This window comes from Nomascus leucogenys, chromosome 15 (genome assembly GCF_006542625.1).
Source record: "Nomascus leucogenys isolate Asia chromosome 15, Asia_NLE_v1, whole genome shotgun sequence".
Classification (NCBI taxonomy): Eukaryota; Metazoa; Chordata; class Mammalia; order Primates; family Hylobatidae; genus Nomascus; species Nomascus leucogenys.
Genome location: NC_044395.1, coordinates 4,021,783 through 4,040,149, shown reverse-complemented (window position 1 = coordinate 4,040,149; position 18,367 = coordinate 4,021,783). Strand labels below are relative to the sequence as shown.

At 44.3% G+C, this 18,367-nt stretch overlaps 1 protein-coding gene across 11 annotated transcripts in view; it reads right to left on the bottom strand.

Annotated features, from left to right (window-relative positions):
• SNX19 (sorting nexin 19) overlaps positions 1-3,793 on the bottom strand; it is a 72,387-nt gene extending 68,594 nt beyond the window's left edge. For 7 of the 11 annotated variants that reach the window (XR_004033575.1, XR_004033576.1, XR_004033577.1 and 4 more), the window contains exon 1: positions 1,550-3,793. Coding sequence is in view for 4 of the 11 variants with exons in the window: in XM_004092850.3 (XP_004092898.2) it covers positions 1,550-3,223 (1,674 nt within the window). In the remaining 7 variants the exon portion in view is untranslated. The remainder of the gene's footprint in view (positions 1-1,549) is intronic. The other 4 variants (XR_004033581.1, XM_030828773.1, XM_030828774.1 and 1 more) reach the window with 1 other exon arrangement.
• Between the last annotated feature and the right edge of the window lie 14,574 nt (positions 3,794-18,367).

The following is an 18,367-nucleotide window of genomic DNA, read 5'->3' as shown; positions in this document are numbered from 1 at the left end:
AAGCATTGAGGAGGAAAGACCAGGTAAGAGCGACAGGTGGCATTCAGGGTGGGGCTCTCAAGCCTGGAGCATTTGGAACTATGAGGCTTTCTGTGGAATATGCTGCTCCTCGAGGGCCAATTTTCAACACCGTTATGGTTACTTCCATCACATAAACTGAAAACTATTTACTATCAGAAAGTATAATAATATTGTTATACAATTTAAAATCAGTTATATGTCCGTATAAAAATCTAAACCCAATTTCAAACTACTCATAATTGGCTATATTATTTTGTTCTCATTTTTCACTTTACTCTTTTCTAATGCTTAATTGAAGTAGTGGCAGATGTCAAAATCTAGCCAACAACAAAAAAGAATAATGGGAGAAAAACTGTGAACTTAAACATTCTATCCATCAACTTAATTTTTCTGCTAATGAGGAGGGAAAAAACCTGCTGTTTAATGTCAGTATAGGAATAGTCATTAAAAAAAGATGAAATAATCAGAAGCCAACACTTAAATGTGAGAAAGGTGCATGGCATAGGGACATCCCGAATTAGAGCAAAAAGGCAGGAAAATGTTAACAAAGTTATACCAGTCCTTTGAGGCTAGTCTCAACTATTTTATGACCTGACAGCTGTACTTCTACAATTTGCCTATAAGGAGTGTGTGTTTGTGTGTTCACACATATGCATTTCTAATTACGTCCATTCTGTCCTACTTGAAAATGTCATAATGTTACTTTCTAAAATGCTATGTCATGATGCAGCTGTGTTGAGCAGATCAAGGCAGGCCTTTTCCCTCTTACTTGGATTGGGAGTTCGGAAGAGTGTAGCAAGCAGGCTGTCCCTGGTGGTAGCTTTTGGACTCAAATGAGAGAAATTCAAGTGGAAGGCAAGTAAAATCCAATGGGTAGGATCTTGCCCAAGAATTTTCTTTCTAAACTTCTTCTTCCCTGCTAATTTCTTTTTCAAAATACTAGTATATTTTGTACTTTGTTTTAGGAAGGTAGGTTATTTACCTATGTCTGTCTCAGAAGATAGCAAGTTTTTGACTCTTGGAGGTGTTTAAGCAGACTTGGGAACAACTTGACAAGAGATAACATGAAGAGGGTTGGTTGGATTAGAGAGGCAATTCCCCCAAGATGGCCTTAGGACAGGCTGACTCCATGTTATCTGGAGAGTTCTATTTGAAATATAAAACAAATAAAATAGAGAATCCAGGGACCCCTCCTTAGAAATTCTCATACAGAATCCATCAGTCTGTCAGAATCTGTATATTTGAAAGGCAGCTCAAGTGATTTTGAGGTGCAGTCAAGTTTGGGAACCACTGAAAATATAACCCTCAGCATTCTAGCAGCCCTGAGGTTCCAGGATTGTTTGTGTGAGTACAGGATAAACGCTACTTTGCCTTACAGATTAGCTTCAGACCATTCACAGAGATAGATGCCTATTGAAAGAAACACTTCAAACTAACAGCATCTCTCCCCTGAGAACATTTGCTTCACTGACTGCTTTCCAAACCCACTCCTAGCCTGGGTGAGCACCCACAGCTTTAATCCTGTTACCTTCACAGTATAGAGTGTGTATGGGTGGAATCCGGTGCCACTGTGCTCTCGGGCTGTAATGGTGCCAGTGATACGAAGGTTCTGGATGATAACTGGACCATCGGGACTGCTTAGGGGCTCAAAGCTGAAGGTGGCTGAGTTGAGAGGACCAGGTGGAGAGGAGGAAAGCAGAACTGGTGGCAGAGTAGGATCAAGGGAGCTCACATCATTGGTGAGATCCTTCTCTAAGCATGAGGGCCGTGAGGGGCAGGTCTTTTCTGGCCCCTCCAGCAAAGCTGTAACAGAGGCGGTAACATCTCCTTGTTCTATCTCCTTGTCTGCTGTGTCAATGTAGATCTCTGGGCAGGAATTGAGTGTGGAGACCGGCAGGCCTGTCTCTGTTTCTGTCCCTGGACCCTCCTCAGCCTCTGCTCCTTCAGATGCCTCACCATCTTTGGGTTCCAGAGCCTGGGAACCCTCTAGGGCACACAGGGCATCCTGAATTCTGTCGGAGAGAAAGTTGCCTGGGGTCATGAGCATGATGGTTTCTTTGCCCAGTTCAGACAGCGGAGACTCCAGCTCTGAGTCTTCACATAAGAACAGGGGGCCTCGAAGATTTGGCTGTAGGAAATGAGATGAGTTGTTTCCTACTTTTCTTTCTTCACACATCCCACCCAAATCTCCCTCTACAGCTTCGTGGCCTTCTTCAACCTCTGGAGAGGGGCCTGCAGGACCCTCTGGCTCACTGTAACTTAGGAACACTGGGGCTGCTACTGGAGAAGCTCTCCCTTCTGCGAGCTGCTCTACCTCAGCAATCAGTGGCAGAGATGTGGGCACTGAGGGCTGTTCGGGGGCACTGGCTGGGCAGGGTGCTGGATCTCTGGCCTTGGAAAAGATACCCACGAGTACAAGGTGGATCCAGTCAGGATCTGACAGCCTGCTGATCAGTGGTAAGATTACATTGCATGTGATGAGTTCGACCACTACATGGCGTCCGGTACGAGTCTCCAAGTGGGGCTTGGGCACCAGCCCTTGAAGCAACAAATTCACAACGCCACGTGTATAGATGACTTCAGCACTGGGGCTGTGCACAGCAGGATGTGGGGCAGTAGCCCGGCAGTAAGCCTCCCAGAGGTGGGAAGGCTCAACTGGACCATTCTTCCCTGCAGTGGCCTCCTTTGCCTGAATGTAGCTCTGCAGGTGACAACCGCAGAGAGTCAGAACACTCTGGGCAAGAGCATGACTGTCCATCATGCTCATCCTTCTCCGAAGCTCCTGGACCAACCCTTTCATGGCTGCCTCCATTTCCTCCTCAAAGGCTGGCTCCTGGCTCACGGAACGGTACCAGGATAACACAAAATCTCGAATAATCATCTGGATGGTGCGGTTGATCTCCTGTTCCAGCTGCCTTTCTGCCTCAGGGCATGGAGGGCAGGTGGCCAATGGGATGAAGCGTTCCAGATGCAGTCGACCTGAAGCCGCTCCAGCAATGCTGGAGCCCAGCCATCCTCCCAGCACCACTAGCAATGCGGACAGAAGGCACAGCAGCCACACGTTGACCAGAAGGTGTATGACCAGGAGCCAGCCAAGCAAGACCCCCACAGCCATCAGCTTCCGGCTACTCAACAGGTTATTGAGGTGACAGCTGGATCCAGCTGGAGTTTCCTGGAACGGTGGCACTGTTTCTGTCTTCATGGCTGAACAGACAAGGTGGCTTCCCCAGATGCCAGCCCTCAAGATTTTACTTCAGAGTTAGGGAAGGGGAGCATGAACTGTGTCTCAGATATGGGGCGATCTGGGTGCTGTTCAGGGAACCGGGGCTCCGGGCCCTCAAAGTCCTACAGGCACTGCAAAGCGACAGCTGCAGCTCCGCGTCTCCCCATGACTACCACTAACAGGGCCCTCGAACTCGCCCCTTCCAGCCGAGGTGTGGCTTTGGAGGAAAACTCTGCGGCCTTCATACTGCCCCAGGCGGAAGGCCTCTTCGCGGCCTCGGGGCCGGCGCTGCAGGGCCCTGGGGCCCACGGACACTCACACACGCAGAGGGCAGCGGCCGGCGGAGACTGGGTCACACGCCGCCGGGAACCGCGCGCCCACACTCAGCCCCGACCTGAAGTGGCCTCATCGGGGTCCTCTCCGGGATCCTCGGCCCGCTGCCGCCGCAAACCTGGGCGACTGCGCTCCGCAGCCAGGCCTGTGTTAAGGCTGACCGCCGGCCGGCCGCCGGCGACAGCTTCCGGGTCGACGTCGACGGGAGCGAGGCATGCTGGGAGAGCGGCCGCGCGCGCTGCGAGGAGCGGCGCTGCCCCGCGCCCTCTGCTGGCGAGGAGCCGCCCTGACGGCACCTGCGCGGGGTGGTCTCTGAGCCTGCGCCTGAGCGCGCACGGGGCGCGTGCTCGCCAAGAGCTGGCGCAGATTCCCGAAGTGCCACAAAACAGAGCCGCCGCAGCAATCACCGCTAAGACCCAGACTTCCAGACGCTTAAAACGCGCCCTAGTTCTGGTTATTAAATGAAGCCTGTCCGTTACTGCTTAGGCACGCTGTCAATAATCCGGTTTATTTTAGTTTCATTGGCCTGATGTGTCTTAACATTTACCCGGTTTCCCCTAGAGCCTGTACCCCGCGTCCCCAGTACACAGCCTACCTCATTTGTTGTCAGAAATTGCAGAATATAAGGCATAAAACAATACAGAGATAGATTTATGTTTTACATTTCATATACTGTATCACAAAATCAAATTTGTGATTGAGGGTTATTTGCTGGTGACATTACACAAACAGGCAAATATTTTGAGCATCTGCTGTCTTCAATGTGAGAGGCAGGGTGGACAAATAGAAGCAGACCTTGTCCTCCAGGACCTCCTGCTAAGTGGGGAGGCCAGCGCTTTGTACGCGATTGGCTATCTAATAATGCCAGTCGGCGTGCGAGATAGTAAAATACAAAATATTATAGGAATTCAGGGGAAGAAAAGATCACTGTGGGTTGCAATGGTTAAGGAGAAGCTCACAGAAAAGGTGCCTTTATGCTGAGTCTTCAAGGATGAAGGTTTCTATTCACCTCTATCTCTTCTCGCCTTATCCTCCCCAAAAACATAGGAAAGGAAAGCAGAGATAGAGGTGTCCTTTCAGATAATCCTGTAATATATTTGCTTTGGAATATGCTCTATGTCGGATTGTTTCTGGCTTTAGCAAATTTGACTTCACTTGTCTACACAGGAACCTATAGGAAGACAAAATATCGGAAGCACTGACCAGGTGTAAAAAGTCTTAGTGTCAGTTTTGCGTGAAGCCAGCTTCCACATCCACCTTGGGCCCTAGGAGCTGTGCCCGCAGCGTGGGTCTCCTTTCCATTTAGGCATAGGATGCGCATCGTTTGCACAGAGCTGCTCATGGTTGCCCTTCGTCCACCTTCTCTGTGCTGTAAGCAGTCTTTCATCATCATGGACTACTCCCTAGATGTCTAAAGGAATCTTCAAACAAATCCCAACCCAAAACTCTGCCAACAAGAAGTGCGTTGCAGCTTCCTGTCTCACCCATTGCTACTGTTGGGGCAGAGACTTCCTTTGATACAAAAGAAGCCATCATTTAGATGTGACCCATAGTTTACGATTAATCACTTCTAAAGCAAATGGTTTGATTTAGGATCAGTGTCCACTAAGCAGACTGGGCACTCCCCTGCGATGGCAGAATGTGAATCCATGCTTTCATGGTCCATATCTTTTCACTGCTGCCTGCCTTCCCACAGAAAAGGAACTCGAGAAGTAGGCTCTGCCCCTCTCTGCCTTCCCAGGCCATTCTAATGTCCTCAGGAGCACTTAGAAAATGGCAACAATGCTCTGGAGAAATGTCCCTGCCACCTAGTTGGGAGCTAAAACAAATGTGAATGATGAATGGACTAACGACGGTGCTGAAGACTTCCCGTGGCAGTTCAAAGAGAAAGTTTACTTGGCAGCATAATCTGGAGTGTTCAGGGCAGTAAGGAAGTGACCTTGCAAGTGGGCGCTATGCCACCGGACCAGATGGTCTGGAGCGTCAAGGTAGCCAAGACTGCCTTCCTGATTCTGAAGCAGGTTTGATGGACATGCCCATGCACTTGTCATTTGGATGGGTGTGAGCTCCTGCCTGGGGGTCTGGGCAGGCCTTGGTCTCCAAACAGATTAATCACCGGGAGGAGGTGAGAGTCAGGACTGATGTGCCCTGGTGTGTGTATGTGGGGTGGGGAGACTTGGCCACACCACTCACCATCTGGAGACATCCTTCCTTCTTTCCTTTTCCCTATTTCTCAAAACATTAAAGGTATAGTGCTAGAGTGTTGGAGAAAAGAAGACAAATAAGATACAATAATTCTCCTCAAGGGACTCTTAGTCTAGTTAAAGGAGAGACACGTAAATATATAAATGTATTGAAACATGATCACGTGTGTAATGTGATGTGTTCTGATGTGTTGTAATAGAAGTACATACAATAACATCAAAATGCAAAGGGGGTGGTCAGCTGTGGAAGGGGGTGGCTCACAGACAGTTTTCCCTTAAGTTGGGAAATGAAAAAGAATTGAGTGTATTTTAGGAAATGTAGGGTGGCGAGAGCAAGGGGCAAACAGAAGGAAGGTCTTTCAGGCAGAGGCTGCTCATAAGCAACAGGCAGAGACCATGAGAGCAAGGGGGCCCATGACATAGGCCCTGCTGGAGCCAGCCCGCACCCCACTTCAATTTTCTCTCAAAATAGAAGACCAGGAGGCTTCCTAAAGAGAAGCTCAGTGATGGGGCAAGTGAGTGAGAAGAGGCGATGGTGTGGAATTATTGCTGTGCGATACAGAAAGGGAGCTATTGAAGGTCAGGTATAAAGATAAAGTGGGGGCTGGGCGCAGTGGCTCATGCCTGTAATCCCAGCACTTTGGGAAGCTGAGGCAGGCAGATCATGAGGTCAGGAGTGCAAGACCAGTATGGCTAACATAGTGAAACCCCATCTTTACTAAAAATACAAAAAAATTAGCCAGGTGTGATGGTGTGCACCTGTAATCCCAGCTACTCGGAGGGCTGAGGCAGGAGAATCGCGTGAATCCAGGAGGCAGAGGTTGCAGTGATTCGAGATTGTGCCATTGCACTCCAGCAGCCCGGGCAACAGTGAGAGACTCTGTGTGGAAAAAAAAAAAAGAGAGAAAGCGGGGCTGAGGGACCTATCTGTAGTGGCACCAATACATATGGTTGAGTTATTTTCTCTGGAGGTGTTTAGTATTGTATTAGTCCATTTTCATGCTGCTGATAAAGACACACTGGAGACTGGGCAATTTACAAAAGAAAGAGGCTTAATTGGACTTGCAGTTCCACATGGCTGGAGAAAACTCACAATTATGGCAGAAGGCAAGGAGGAGCAAGTCACATCTTCCATGAATGGCAGCAGGCAAAAAGAGAAATGAACTTGTGTGGGAGAACTCTTCTTTATAAAACCATCGGTCTCATGAGACTTCTTCACTATCATGAGAACAATGGGAAACACTTGCCCCCATGATTCAATGATCTCCTACCGGGTTCCTCCCATGACACATGGGAATTGTAGGAGTTACAATTCAAGATGAGATTTGGGTGGGGACACAGAGCCAAACCATATCATTCCACCCCTGGCCCCTCCCAAATTTCATATCCTCACATTTCAACACCAATCATTCCTTCCCAACAGTCCCTCAAAGTCTTTACTCATTTCAGCATTATCTCAGAATTCCACAGTCCAAAGTCTCATCCAAGACAAGGCAAGTCCCTTCTGCCCGTGAGCTTCCAAAATCAAAAGCAAGTTAGTTACTTCCTAGATACTATGGGGGTACAGGCATTGGGTAAATACAGCCATTTCGAATGGGGTAAATGGCCAAAACAAAGGGGCTACAGGCCCCATGAAAGTCCAAAATCCAGCAGGGCAGTCAAATCTTAACACTCCAAAATTGATTCAAAAAGTGGGTTCCCATGGTCTTGGGTAGCTCCACTCCTGTGGCTTTGCAGGGTAGAGCCTCTCTTCCAGCTACTTTCACGAGCTGGCGTTGAGTGTCTGGCTTTTCAAGGTGAATGGTGCAAGCTGTTGGTCAATCTACCATTCTGCAGTCTGGAGGACAGTGGCCCTCTTCTCACAGATCCACTAGGTGGTGCCCAAGTAGGGACTCTGTGTGGGGGCTTTCACTCCACATTTCCCTTCCTCACTGACCTAGCAGAGGTTCTTCATGAGGGCCAAGCCCCTGAAGCAAACTTCTGCCCTGGCATCTAGGCATTTCCATACATCCTTTGAAATCTAGATGGAGTTTTCCAAACCATAGTTCTTGACTTTTGTGCACCCACAGGCTCAACATCATGTGGAAGCTGCCAAGCCTTGAGGCTTGCACCCTCTGAAGCCACAGCCTAAACGCTACATTGGACCCTTTCAGCCATGGCTGGAGCAGCTGGGATGCAGGGCACCAAGTCCCTAGACTACACACAGCACTGGGACCCTGGGCCCGGCCTATGAAACTACATTTCCCTTCTAGACCTCTACGCCTGTGATGGGATGGGCTGCTGCAAAGGTCTCTGGCAGGCCCAGGAGACATTTTCCCCATTGTCTTGGGGATTAACATATGGCTGCTGGTTACTTATGCAAATTTCTGCAGCAGGCTTGAATTTCTCCTCAGAAAATGGGATTTTCTTTTCTATTGCATTGTCAGGCTGCACATCTTCCAAACTTTTATGCTATGCTTCCCTTATAAAACTGAATGCTTTTATCAGCACCCAAGTCACTTCTTGAATGCTTTGCTACTTAGAAATTTTTTCTGCCGGATATCCTAAATCATCTCTCTCAAGTTCAAAGTTCCACGAATCTCTAGAACAGGGACAAAATGTCACCAGTCTCTTTGCTAAAACATAACAAGAGTCACCTTTGCTCCAGTTCCCAATAAGTTCCTCATCTCCATCTGAGACCACCTCAGTCTGGATTTCATTGTCCATATCATTGTCAGCATTTTGGTCAAAGCCTTTCTACAAGTCTCTAGGGAGTTCCAAACTTTCCCACATTTTCCTGCCTTCTTCTGAGCCCTCCAAACTGTTCCAACCTCTGCCTGTTACCCAGTCCCAAAGCAGCTTCCACATTTTCAGGTATCTTTTCAGCAGCCCCACTCTACTGGTACCAATTTACTGTATTAGTTCCTTTTCATGCTGCTAATAAAGACATGTCTGAGACTGGGCAATTTGCAAAAGAAAGAGGTTTAATTGGACTTACAGTTCCACGTGGCTGGGGAAGCCTCACAATCATGGGGGAAGGCAAGGAAGAGCATGTCTTCCATGGATGGCGGCAGGCAAAAAGAGAAATGAACATGTGGAGGGGAACTCTTCTTTATAAAACCATCAGATCTTGTGAGACTTGCTCACTATCATGAGAAAAGCATGGAAAAAACTTACCTCCATGATTCAATTGCCTCCCACTGGGTCCCTCCCATGACATGGGGGAATTCAAGATGAGATTTGGGTGGGGACCCAGCCAAGCCATATCAAGTATCCTCGGTATAAAAGAGAAGCAAGCAGGAGGTGTCAAGGTAGATGAAGTGAAAGGAGAAAAGATTAGGACTTTCACATCCTGGGAAGAGAGTGGTTACAGTGGAAAATCATGGTGTCTAGGTATCTGGGAAGGAAAACGAAGCCAGGAGAGGGACAAGCAGCTGTGAGGAGAGGATGAGCTGTACTGGGAGCAAGTGAGTAAGAGCCAGAAGAAAAGGGCCTGTGGCTCAAGATTGGTCCATCAGAGCCTGTGTTTGTTCTTATGGCTGCTCTACCAAATGACCATCAGCTTAGCAGCTTGCAGCAAACATGTTTATTCTCTTACAGTTCTGAAAGGCAGGAGTCTAAAATGGATTCAGAGGGCTTGTTCCTGTTGGAGGCTCTAAGGGAAAATCTCTTTTTTGTCCTTTCTAGTTTCTACAGGCTGCCTGTGATCTTTGGCTTATGGCACCACATGCTCCAACCTCTGCTTCTGTGGTCACATCTCTTTCTCCCACCTTGACCCTCCTGCCTTGCCTTTTTTTTTTTTTTGATGGAGTCTCTCTCTGTCACCAGGCTGGAGTGCAGTGGGGCGATCTCGGCTGACTGCAACCTCCACCTCCTTGGTTCAAGTGATTCTCCTGCCTCAGCCTCCCAAGTAGCTGGGATTACAGGCATGTGCCACCACACCCAGCTAATTTTTGTATTTTTAGTAGAGACAGGGTTTCACCACGTTGGCCAGGATGGTCTGCCTTCTTCTTAAAAGGGCCCTTGAGCCCTCCCCAGTTATCTAGGAGAATCTTCCCATCTCAAGACCCTTAACTTAGTCTTTTGTTTCTTTTGCCAAGTAAAACAACATATCCACAGGTTCTGGGGTCCAGATGTGAACATATTTTGGTGGAAGGGGGCATTATGTGACCTACTACAGAGCCTACATGCCTAAGACGAAAATGTTTTTGTGATAATAAAGTCTGGGTGTGGCCAGATGAGTTTCTGAAGTAGGGTCTGGATAACCTAGGGCTAGGGTTGAAGGAGACATTTTGAGTCTATGTTTTGGAGAAGGATGATCTACATGGGCAAGGAAGTCACTAATGTTAGGGTAGAGAGGACCAGGATTTGGTACAAGTGTTCTCAGTAAGTGAGAAGAATGATCAGGAAGTTGGAAGGTGATGTAATACGAGGAGTGATATGGTTTGGCTCTGTGTCCCCACCCAAATCTCATGTAGCACTGTGATCCTGAGTGTTGGAGGTGGGGCCTGGTGGGAGGTGATTGGACCATGGGGGTGGTTTCTAATGATTTAGCACCATCACCCTAGCGCTGTTTTCGTGATAGAGTTCTCGTGGGATCTGGTTGTTTAAAAGTGTGTAGTGCCTCCCCCTTTACTCTCTCTCTCCTGCTGCCTTGTGAAGACGTGCTGCCTTCCCCTTTGCCGTCTGCCATGATTTTAAGTTCCCTGAGGCCTCCCCAGCCATGCCAAACTGTGAGTCAATTAAATCTCTTTTCTTCTTAAATTACCCAGTCTCAGGTAGTTCTTTATAGCAATATGAGAACAGACTAATACAAGGAGTAAAGAAAGTATGGTGATACCAAAATAAAAGAAGGAAATTGTGCGTAATTTGGGATAGAGTCATCTAAAAGCATCCGTGAAGAACTAGGATATTGCCAGGAGCATCTCCACATCCTGCCTTAGGCACAGTGATGGAGAAAAATAGCCACCAGAGGGCAGCAGAAAGTATGGCATCTTAAGGAGAAACTACATCTCACTTACTCATTCGTCATTCACATGTCTATCCATTCACCCCACGAGGATTAAGCCAGACATTGGGAATTCAAACATGGTCTTTATATAGTTTATCTAATGCAAGAGATGGATATTGACACAGTGTAAAAAGTGCTATAATCAAAATATGTCAAAATATGGGAAGGCAGAAAATTAGGAACAGTTACACAGAAGAGATGACTTTTGAGCTGGCCTTAAAGGATGGGTTGAATTTCCCATAAAGACAAGAGTAACAGGCCAGGCGCGGTGGCTCACGCCTGTAATCCCAGCACTTTGGGAGGCTGAGGTGGGTGGATCACGAGGTCAAGAGATCGAGACCATTCTGGCCAACATGGTGAAACACTGTCTCTACTAAAAATACAAAAATTAGCTGGGTGTGGTGGCATGTCTGTAGTCCTAGCTACTCGGGAAGCTGAGGCAGGAGAATTGCTTGAACCCAGGAGGCAGAAGTTGCAGTGAGCTGAGATCGTGCCACTGCACTCCAGCGTAGCGACAGAGTGAGAGTCCGTCTCAAAAAAAAAAAAAATAAATAAATAAATAAATAATAAAAAAAGGTTGAAAAAAAAAGACAAGAGTAACAGGTCATACTAGGAATAAGGGAGACATGAGAAATACTGAGTAAGCTCCCATACTTGTTTGCTAGGACTCAGAACAAACTATTACAGGCTGGGAGGTTTAAACAACAGAAATTTATTTCTCGCAGTTCTGGAGGCTGGAAGTCTAAGATCAAGGTGTTGGCAGATTTGGTTTCTCCTGAGGCCTCCCTTCTTGCCTAGCAGAAGGCCACCTTTTCAGTGTCTTCCGTCTGTGCACATGCATCCCTGGTGACTCTTCTTCTTCTTATAAGGACACAGTCATATTTGATTAGGGCCCACCCATAAGACCTTATTTAATCCTAATTACCTCTTTACATGCCTATCTCCAAATAGAGCCACATTCTGAGGTATACTGAGGGTTATGGCTTCAACATATGAGTTTTGAAGGGACAGGGTTCAGTTCATACTACCTCTTTTCTTCTGTGGTTTATGTGAATGGTCATATTTTGATTATGAGGATACTAAAAAGGAAGATAATAATTTTGATAATTCCCAATATATATTTTTTTTCATTTCATTCAAAAGTGGAAACAGCACTGAACTACAAGTTAAGGAGATCCAGGCTTAACTTCCACATCTGGCTGTATTCAATACTAAATGCTCGAATAGCCCCTCCCTCTGCAGAACAACCAGATACTGAATAGGAGACAGTTTTTGATGAGTTAATGGGCTCAAATGAGGACACAAAATAGGTGAGAAGTCCAAGGTACACTATCCCATCCCACTCTAAAAACAAAACTTTTAAATAAGAGCAAAACGAAACAGAAAACAACTCTGAGATGAGCGTAGAACTGTCAGTAGAGAGCAGATGAAAGGAGCAGGGTGGCCCCAGGGACAGATGTCCTTATCAGATCTGCAATTCAGGTTCTGAGCCTTGTTGCAGCAAGAGGAGGTGAAACTGAGCCCCTGACTCCACTTGGAGCCACGATCCTTGAAGGGGTTTGAAGAAGTTCCAGGTCAGTGGCATTTCCAAGCTTCTGGAAGACACAGAAGCAAATCCATTCTGGAAGAAAATATTCTCATGGTAAGACCATGAAATAAGCACACATTTAATATAGAGTACTATGAACTCTAAATCCAAGACCATCAATTACGAGAAGGAAGGCTAACATGAGTGAGAATCAGAAAAAATAAACAACAGATTGAGAACACAGGGACTGTGGATATGAATATTGTCTGCTGCTTAAGATAGAAGATCCATGTATGAGCTCAAAATGAATGAAATACAAGTATGTTCTAACAATAACAGATTGTCAGAGATGCCCATACAGTTTCAAAACATAGCCAAATGAAACTTTTATAAATGAAAAATATGACTACTGAAATAAAATGCTTAATGTATGTGTTAAATAGTTGATTATATCTAGGCAAAGAAAAAATTAATGACCAATAGTACTTGTTGAAAGAAATTAGACTATAGCATAGAGAACTAGGGAATTGAATATATGAAAGAAAAATGAAGAGAAATGAATGCTAAAATAAAAATTCTAATATTTATATGATCAAGAGTTCCAGGAAGATAATAAAGAGAATGGAGAAGGATAAAAATTTAAAGAGATTTTGGCAGATAATGTTCTAAAACTGGATGAAAAGAGATTCAGGAAGCATCAGTAATATAAAGTAGATCAAAAGGCCAAAATTTGATTGTTTTAAAAGACTAGTAAAAAAGAAAAAAATTTAAGTAAATTGATTGAGAATGAAAAAGAGATAAATAGTAAATAATATGGAGCCTGATAAAGGAGACATATTTACGTATGGAGTACAGTTAAAGGAATAACTTAATGACAGCAAATTTAAACTCTAAAACAAAATGGAAAAAGTTTTAGAAAAATAAAAATTACAAAATAATCTAAGAAGAAATAGGATGTTTGAATAAATCTACACCTACACTTAATTGAGAAATCTACACTTAATTGAGAAATTAAGTAACATTTTAAGGTTTCTCTCAAAGCAAATACCAGATAATTTTATAGGCCATTTCTCCCAACCTATTCCAAATAGAATAGGTCATTCCAAATTTATATAATCTTATATAAACTCCTTAAGATTTCTTAAAGTTACATACTTTGCAACTCACGAATATAGTGTAACCTTGAAATCAAGACTAGACAAGACAGAAAAAGAAAGAAAATGTATAGGTTAACCTCTCTCATCAACTTTTAGATACAAACATTTCTTTCTCTTTCTTTCTTCTTTCTTTCTTTCTTTCTTTCTTTCTTTCTTTCTTTCTTTCTTTCTTTCTTTCTTTCTTTCTTTCTTTCTTTCTTTCTTTCTTTCTTTCTTTCTTTCTTTTGACAGAATCTTGCTCTGTCACCTAGGCTGTATTGCAGTGGCATGATCTCAGCTTGCTGCTACCTCCTCAACCTCCTAGGCTCAAGGGATCCTCCCACCCCAACCTCCTCAGTAGCTGGGGCTACAGGCACAAACCACCATGCCCAGGGATTAATTTTTAAACTTTTTGTAGAGATGAAGGGGAACTCGCCATGTTGCCCAGGCTGGCCTCAAACTCCTGGCCTCAAGCAATTCTCCCGCCTCAGCCTCCTGAAGTGCTGGGATTACATGTGTGAGCCACCACGTCCAGCTAGATGCAAACATTTCTTAAACAAAGTATTAGCCAACTAAATCCAGCAGGGTACTTAGGTGAAACCCTGTCTCTACTAAAAATACAAAAAATCAGCCGGGCATGGTGGCGGGCACCTGTAGTCCCAGCTACTCGGGAGGCTGAGGCAGGAGAATGGCCTGAACCTGGGAGGCGGAGCTTGTGGTGAGCCGAGATCGTGCCACTGCACTCCAACCTGGGAGACAGACTGAGACTCCATGTCAAAAAAAAAAAAAAAAGATAACACAAGGGTGGTTTAATATTAAAAACTCTGTAATTGGCCAGGTATGGTGGCTCACGCCTGTAATCCCAGCACTTTAAGAGGCTGAGGCAGGCAGATGGCTTTAGCTCAGGAGTTTGAGACCAAGCTGGGGAACATGGTGAAACCCCGTCTCAACCAAAAATATAAAAATTAGCCAGGTGTGGTGGCGGGCGCCTGTAATCCCAACTACTTGGGAGGCTGAGGTGGGAGAATGGCTCGAACCCAGGAGGCAGAGGCTGCAGTGAGCCGAGATCACACCACTGCACTCCAGCCTGGGCGAGAGAGCTAGACTCTCTCAAAAACCACAAAACAAAAAAACTCTGTAATCATCAGCCCCTACATTAAATGAGAAAATCTACACGTTGTCTCAGTAGGTGTGGTAGAAACGTTTAACAATATTCAATATTCGTTCATGATTTCAAGTAACAATTATAGGAAGGCATTTCCTTACCTCAAAATATTATTCGGAATGGGAAACGTTAGAGGCATTTCCCCGGTTCAGTTATTTTCTTATATTTAAATATTTTAACAGCTCTATTGAAGTATAATTGACATAAGATAAATTGCAAATACTTAAAGTGCACACTTTGATAAGTTTTGACATAAATATATGCCAATGAAACCATCACCACAATAAAGGTAACTAACACATCCATCATCTTAAACTTTCCTCCTGTTCTCCCAGCATCACCCTGCCCCCTTTCCCAGGCAACCGCTGATTTGCTTCCTGTCACTTTAGACTAGTTTGTCTTTTCCAGAATTTTACATAAATGAAATCACATATAATGCACCTTGTTGTGTCCGACTTCTCTCACTCAGCATGCATAATTATTTTGAGGTGCATCCACGTTGTTGTATGAATCAGTAGTTTATTTTTTTATAGCTGAGTAGTATTCCGTAGTATGGATGTATGATAATGAGTTTATTCTTCACCCGTTGATGAATATTGTCTCGCTTTTTTGTTCTTGTTTATTACAAATAAAGCTGGTGCGAGCATTTCTGTGCAAGTCTTTGGAGATGTCCTTTCATTACTCTTGGGAAAATAGAGGTTAAGCATTCCTAACTCAAAAATTCAAAATCTGAAATACTCTGAAATCCAAAACTTTCAAAGCACTGACATGGTGCCACAAGTGGAAAATTCCATATGTGACCTCACGTGACAGGTCTTAGTCAGAACACAGTCAAAATTTTGTTTTTGTTTATAATTATTGAAAATATTGTGTAAAATTACTTTAGGCTATGTGTATAAGGTGTATATGAAACATAAATGAATTTTATATTTAGACTTGAGTCCTATTCCAAAGATTTCTCATGATGTATATGCAAATATTATTCAAACGTTCAAAAAAATTCAAAATCCGAAACACTTCTGGTCTCAAGCATTTTGAATAAGGGATACTTAACCTGTACCTATCAGTAATATGATAGGGTTGTGTGATAGGCATATGTTGAACTATTTAAGAGGCTGATAACCTGTTTTCTAAAGTAATTATACCATTTTATATTCCCTCCAGGAGTATATGAGGGTCCTGGTTACTCCACAGCCTTTCACATACTTGGTATGGGGCTTTTTTTATATGGTCTTTTTTATTTCAAACATTCTAATATGCAATTGTGTTTTTATTTGCATTATTCTAATGAATAACAATGCTGAACATCTTACAATGTGCTTATTGATAACCTGTATATATATTTTTGATGAAATGTGTTACAATCTTTTGCCTGTTTTATTGAATTTTTAAAATTACTATTGAGTTGAAAAAGTTCTTTTTATATTATAGATGCAAGTGCTTTACCAGTACCTTCTCCCAGCCTGTGGCTTGCTTTACATTATCTTTTGAAGAACGAAAGTTCTCAATTTTGAAGAAGCCCAATTTTTCATGCCTCTTCCCACACCTCTTTGTCACCAACTTTCCAATCATGGTCCACCCAAGCCCCTGACCATCTAGCCTCACCATTGGCCACAGCCTGTGAGTTGGTATATAATCGCACGACTGGCCACTTTCCTTCTGGGATGGCTAATTTTGGTTGTCAACTTGACTGGATGAAGGACTATGTAGAGAACTGGTAATGCATGATTTCTGGGTGTGTGCATGGTGGTGTTCTCAGACAAGACTGGCACGTGAGTCGGTGAGCTGAGTGGGGAAGGTCCTCTCTCAATGTGGGCTGGTACCATCCAATCAGCTGGGGGCTGCAATGGAACAAGTCGGTGGTTTCTTCTCTCTGCTAGAGCTGGGATGCACTTTTCTTCTCCTGTTCTTGGACATCAGAACTCCAGGCTCTCCGGACTTTGAACTCTAGGACTTACACCAGCACCCCTCACCTCCCAGGTTCTCAGGCCTTCATTCTCCTAGGACTGAGAGTTACATCATGGGCTTTCCTGTGTTCTGAGGTTCTTGGACGTGGATTGAGGCATGCTATCAGAGTCCCAGGGTCTCCAGCTTGCAGATGAATTCTCATGAAACTTCTCAGTTTCCATAATCACATGAGGCAGTTCCCCAAATAAAGCCCCTCACATATATGGGTATATATGTAATACGTACATATATATGTATGTATACATATGGATTTTATCCTATTCATATATAATCACATGTCTGGACACTTTCCTTCTGTGATGGCTAATTTTGGATGTCAACTATATATATATATATCTTGTTGGTTCTGTCCTTCTGGAAAACTCTGACCAATATACCTTCCAAGCAAAATGAACTAGGTGCACAGCTTGAGTTCTGTTCCATGGAAAGATTTCCCCTCAACACTATTTTTAGGGGTGTCTCAGAAAGGGGCTCTAGTACTGCAGTTGTCCATTCTGCATGGTGCTTGTGTCAGGCAGAATCGCCTGTAAACCAAGCCTGAGTTTTCTCTTCCTCCATCAACTGATTATGGGTAACTCCCCATAAGACCATAAGTACTGGGAGAGAGAAGGCAGTGTGGCAGGAGAGAAACCATAGGCATTTGGGCCACTTCTTCATGTAACTTACTTGTACCTTCAACTTCAGGGTCTACTTATGTTTATACCACTTCAATTTGGTAATGGAGTACCATTGTGTACACCCAGCTTCATGGCTGGTTCATCTGGATAATACTCAGCTCGTAATGCGCAACTCAGATTGCAGGTGAACGTGGCTGAGCATTCAGTCTCTACTAAAAACCAGTTTCAAGCCAAAAACTGTTCCTCAAAAGGAGACTCGTCATGTGCATATGATGGCAGGGCTTTGCTTTAAAATCCTGAGTCTACACTGTGATATACCTTTAATCTAAAATCCTGGGTCAGCATTGTGATATGCCAGCCAAACACTCCAAATAACATCTTTATCTGACACTGACTCCCCAACAACCATTGGATAGGATGGATCACTGGGCCTAACTTGCAGGGCAGCTTTCATGTCAGCTTGGACCTGTCGCAGAGCCTTCTCTTGTTCTCGGCCCCACTACGAAATAGTAGCTGTTTGGATGATTCAATAAATGGATTGGAGTTACACACCCATATGATAAATATTTTTTCTTCTAAATCTAGAGGGTCACTAGGCATTGTGCATAAGATATTTAGGGATATTTTGACATGTGTTACACAACTAGACTCCTAGAAATTTCAAGGATAGGGAAGACATCTGAATTTTTATCAGATTTATTTCTCATCCTCTGACATACAAATGTGTCTTAGCAATTAATCCACAGTAGCTGCCACTTCTAACTTACTAGATCTAATCAACATCATATAATCACGCCATCAATGTAATGGACCTGTGCAATGTCTTGGTGAAAGGAAAAGTGATCAAGATCTCTGTGGACTAAATTATGATGTAGGACTGGAGTGCCGATACACTCCTGAAATGAGACAGTGAAGGTGTATTGCAAGTTGAAAGTAAATGGCTGCTAGTGGTCTTTAGTAACAGGTATGGAGAAAAAACATTTTCCAGCTTAAAAACTGTATATCAGGTGTCAGGGTTTATGTCAATTTTTTCAAGCAATGAAATAACATCTGGAATAGCAGGTGCAATTGGAATCACCACCTGGCTGAGTTCATAATAACCCACTGCAGTCTCCAAGATCTGTCTGTTTCAACTTTCCAAATAGAAGAGTGAGAATGTGGTGAACATCACCCCCCAGCCCC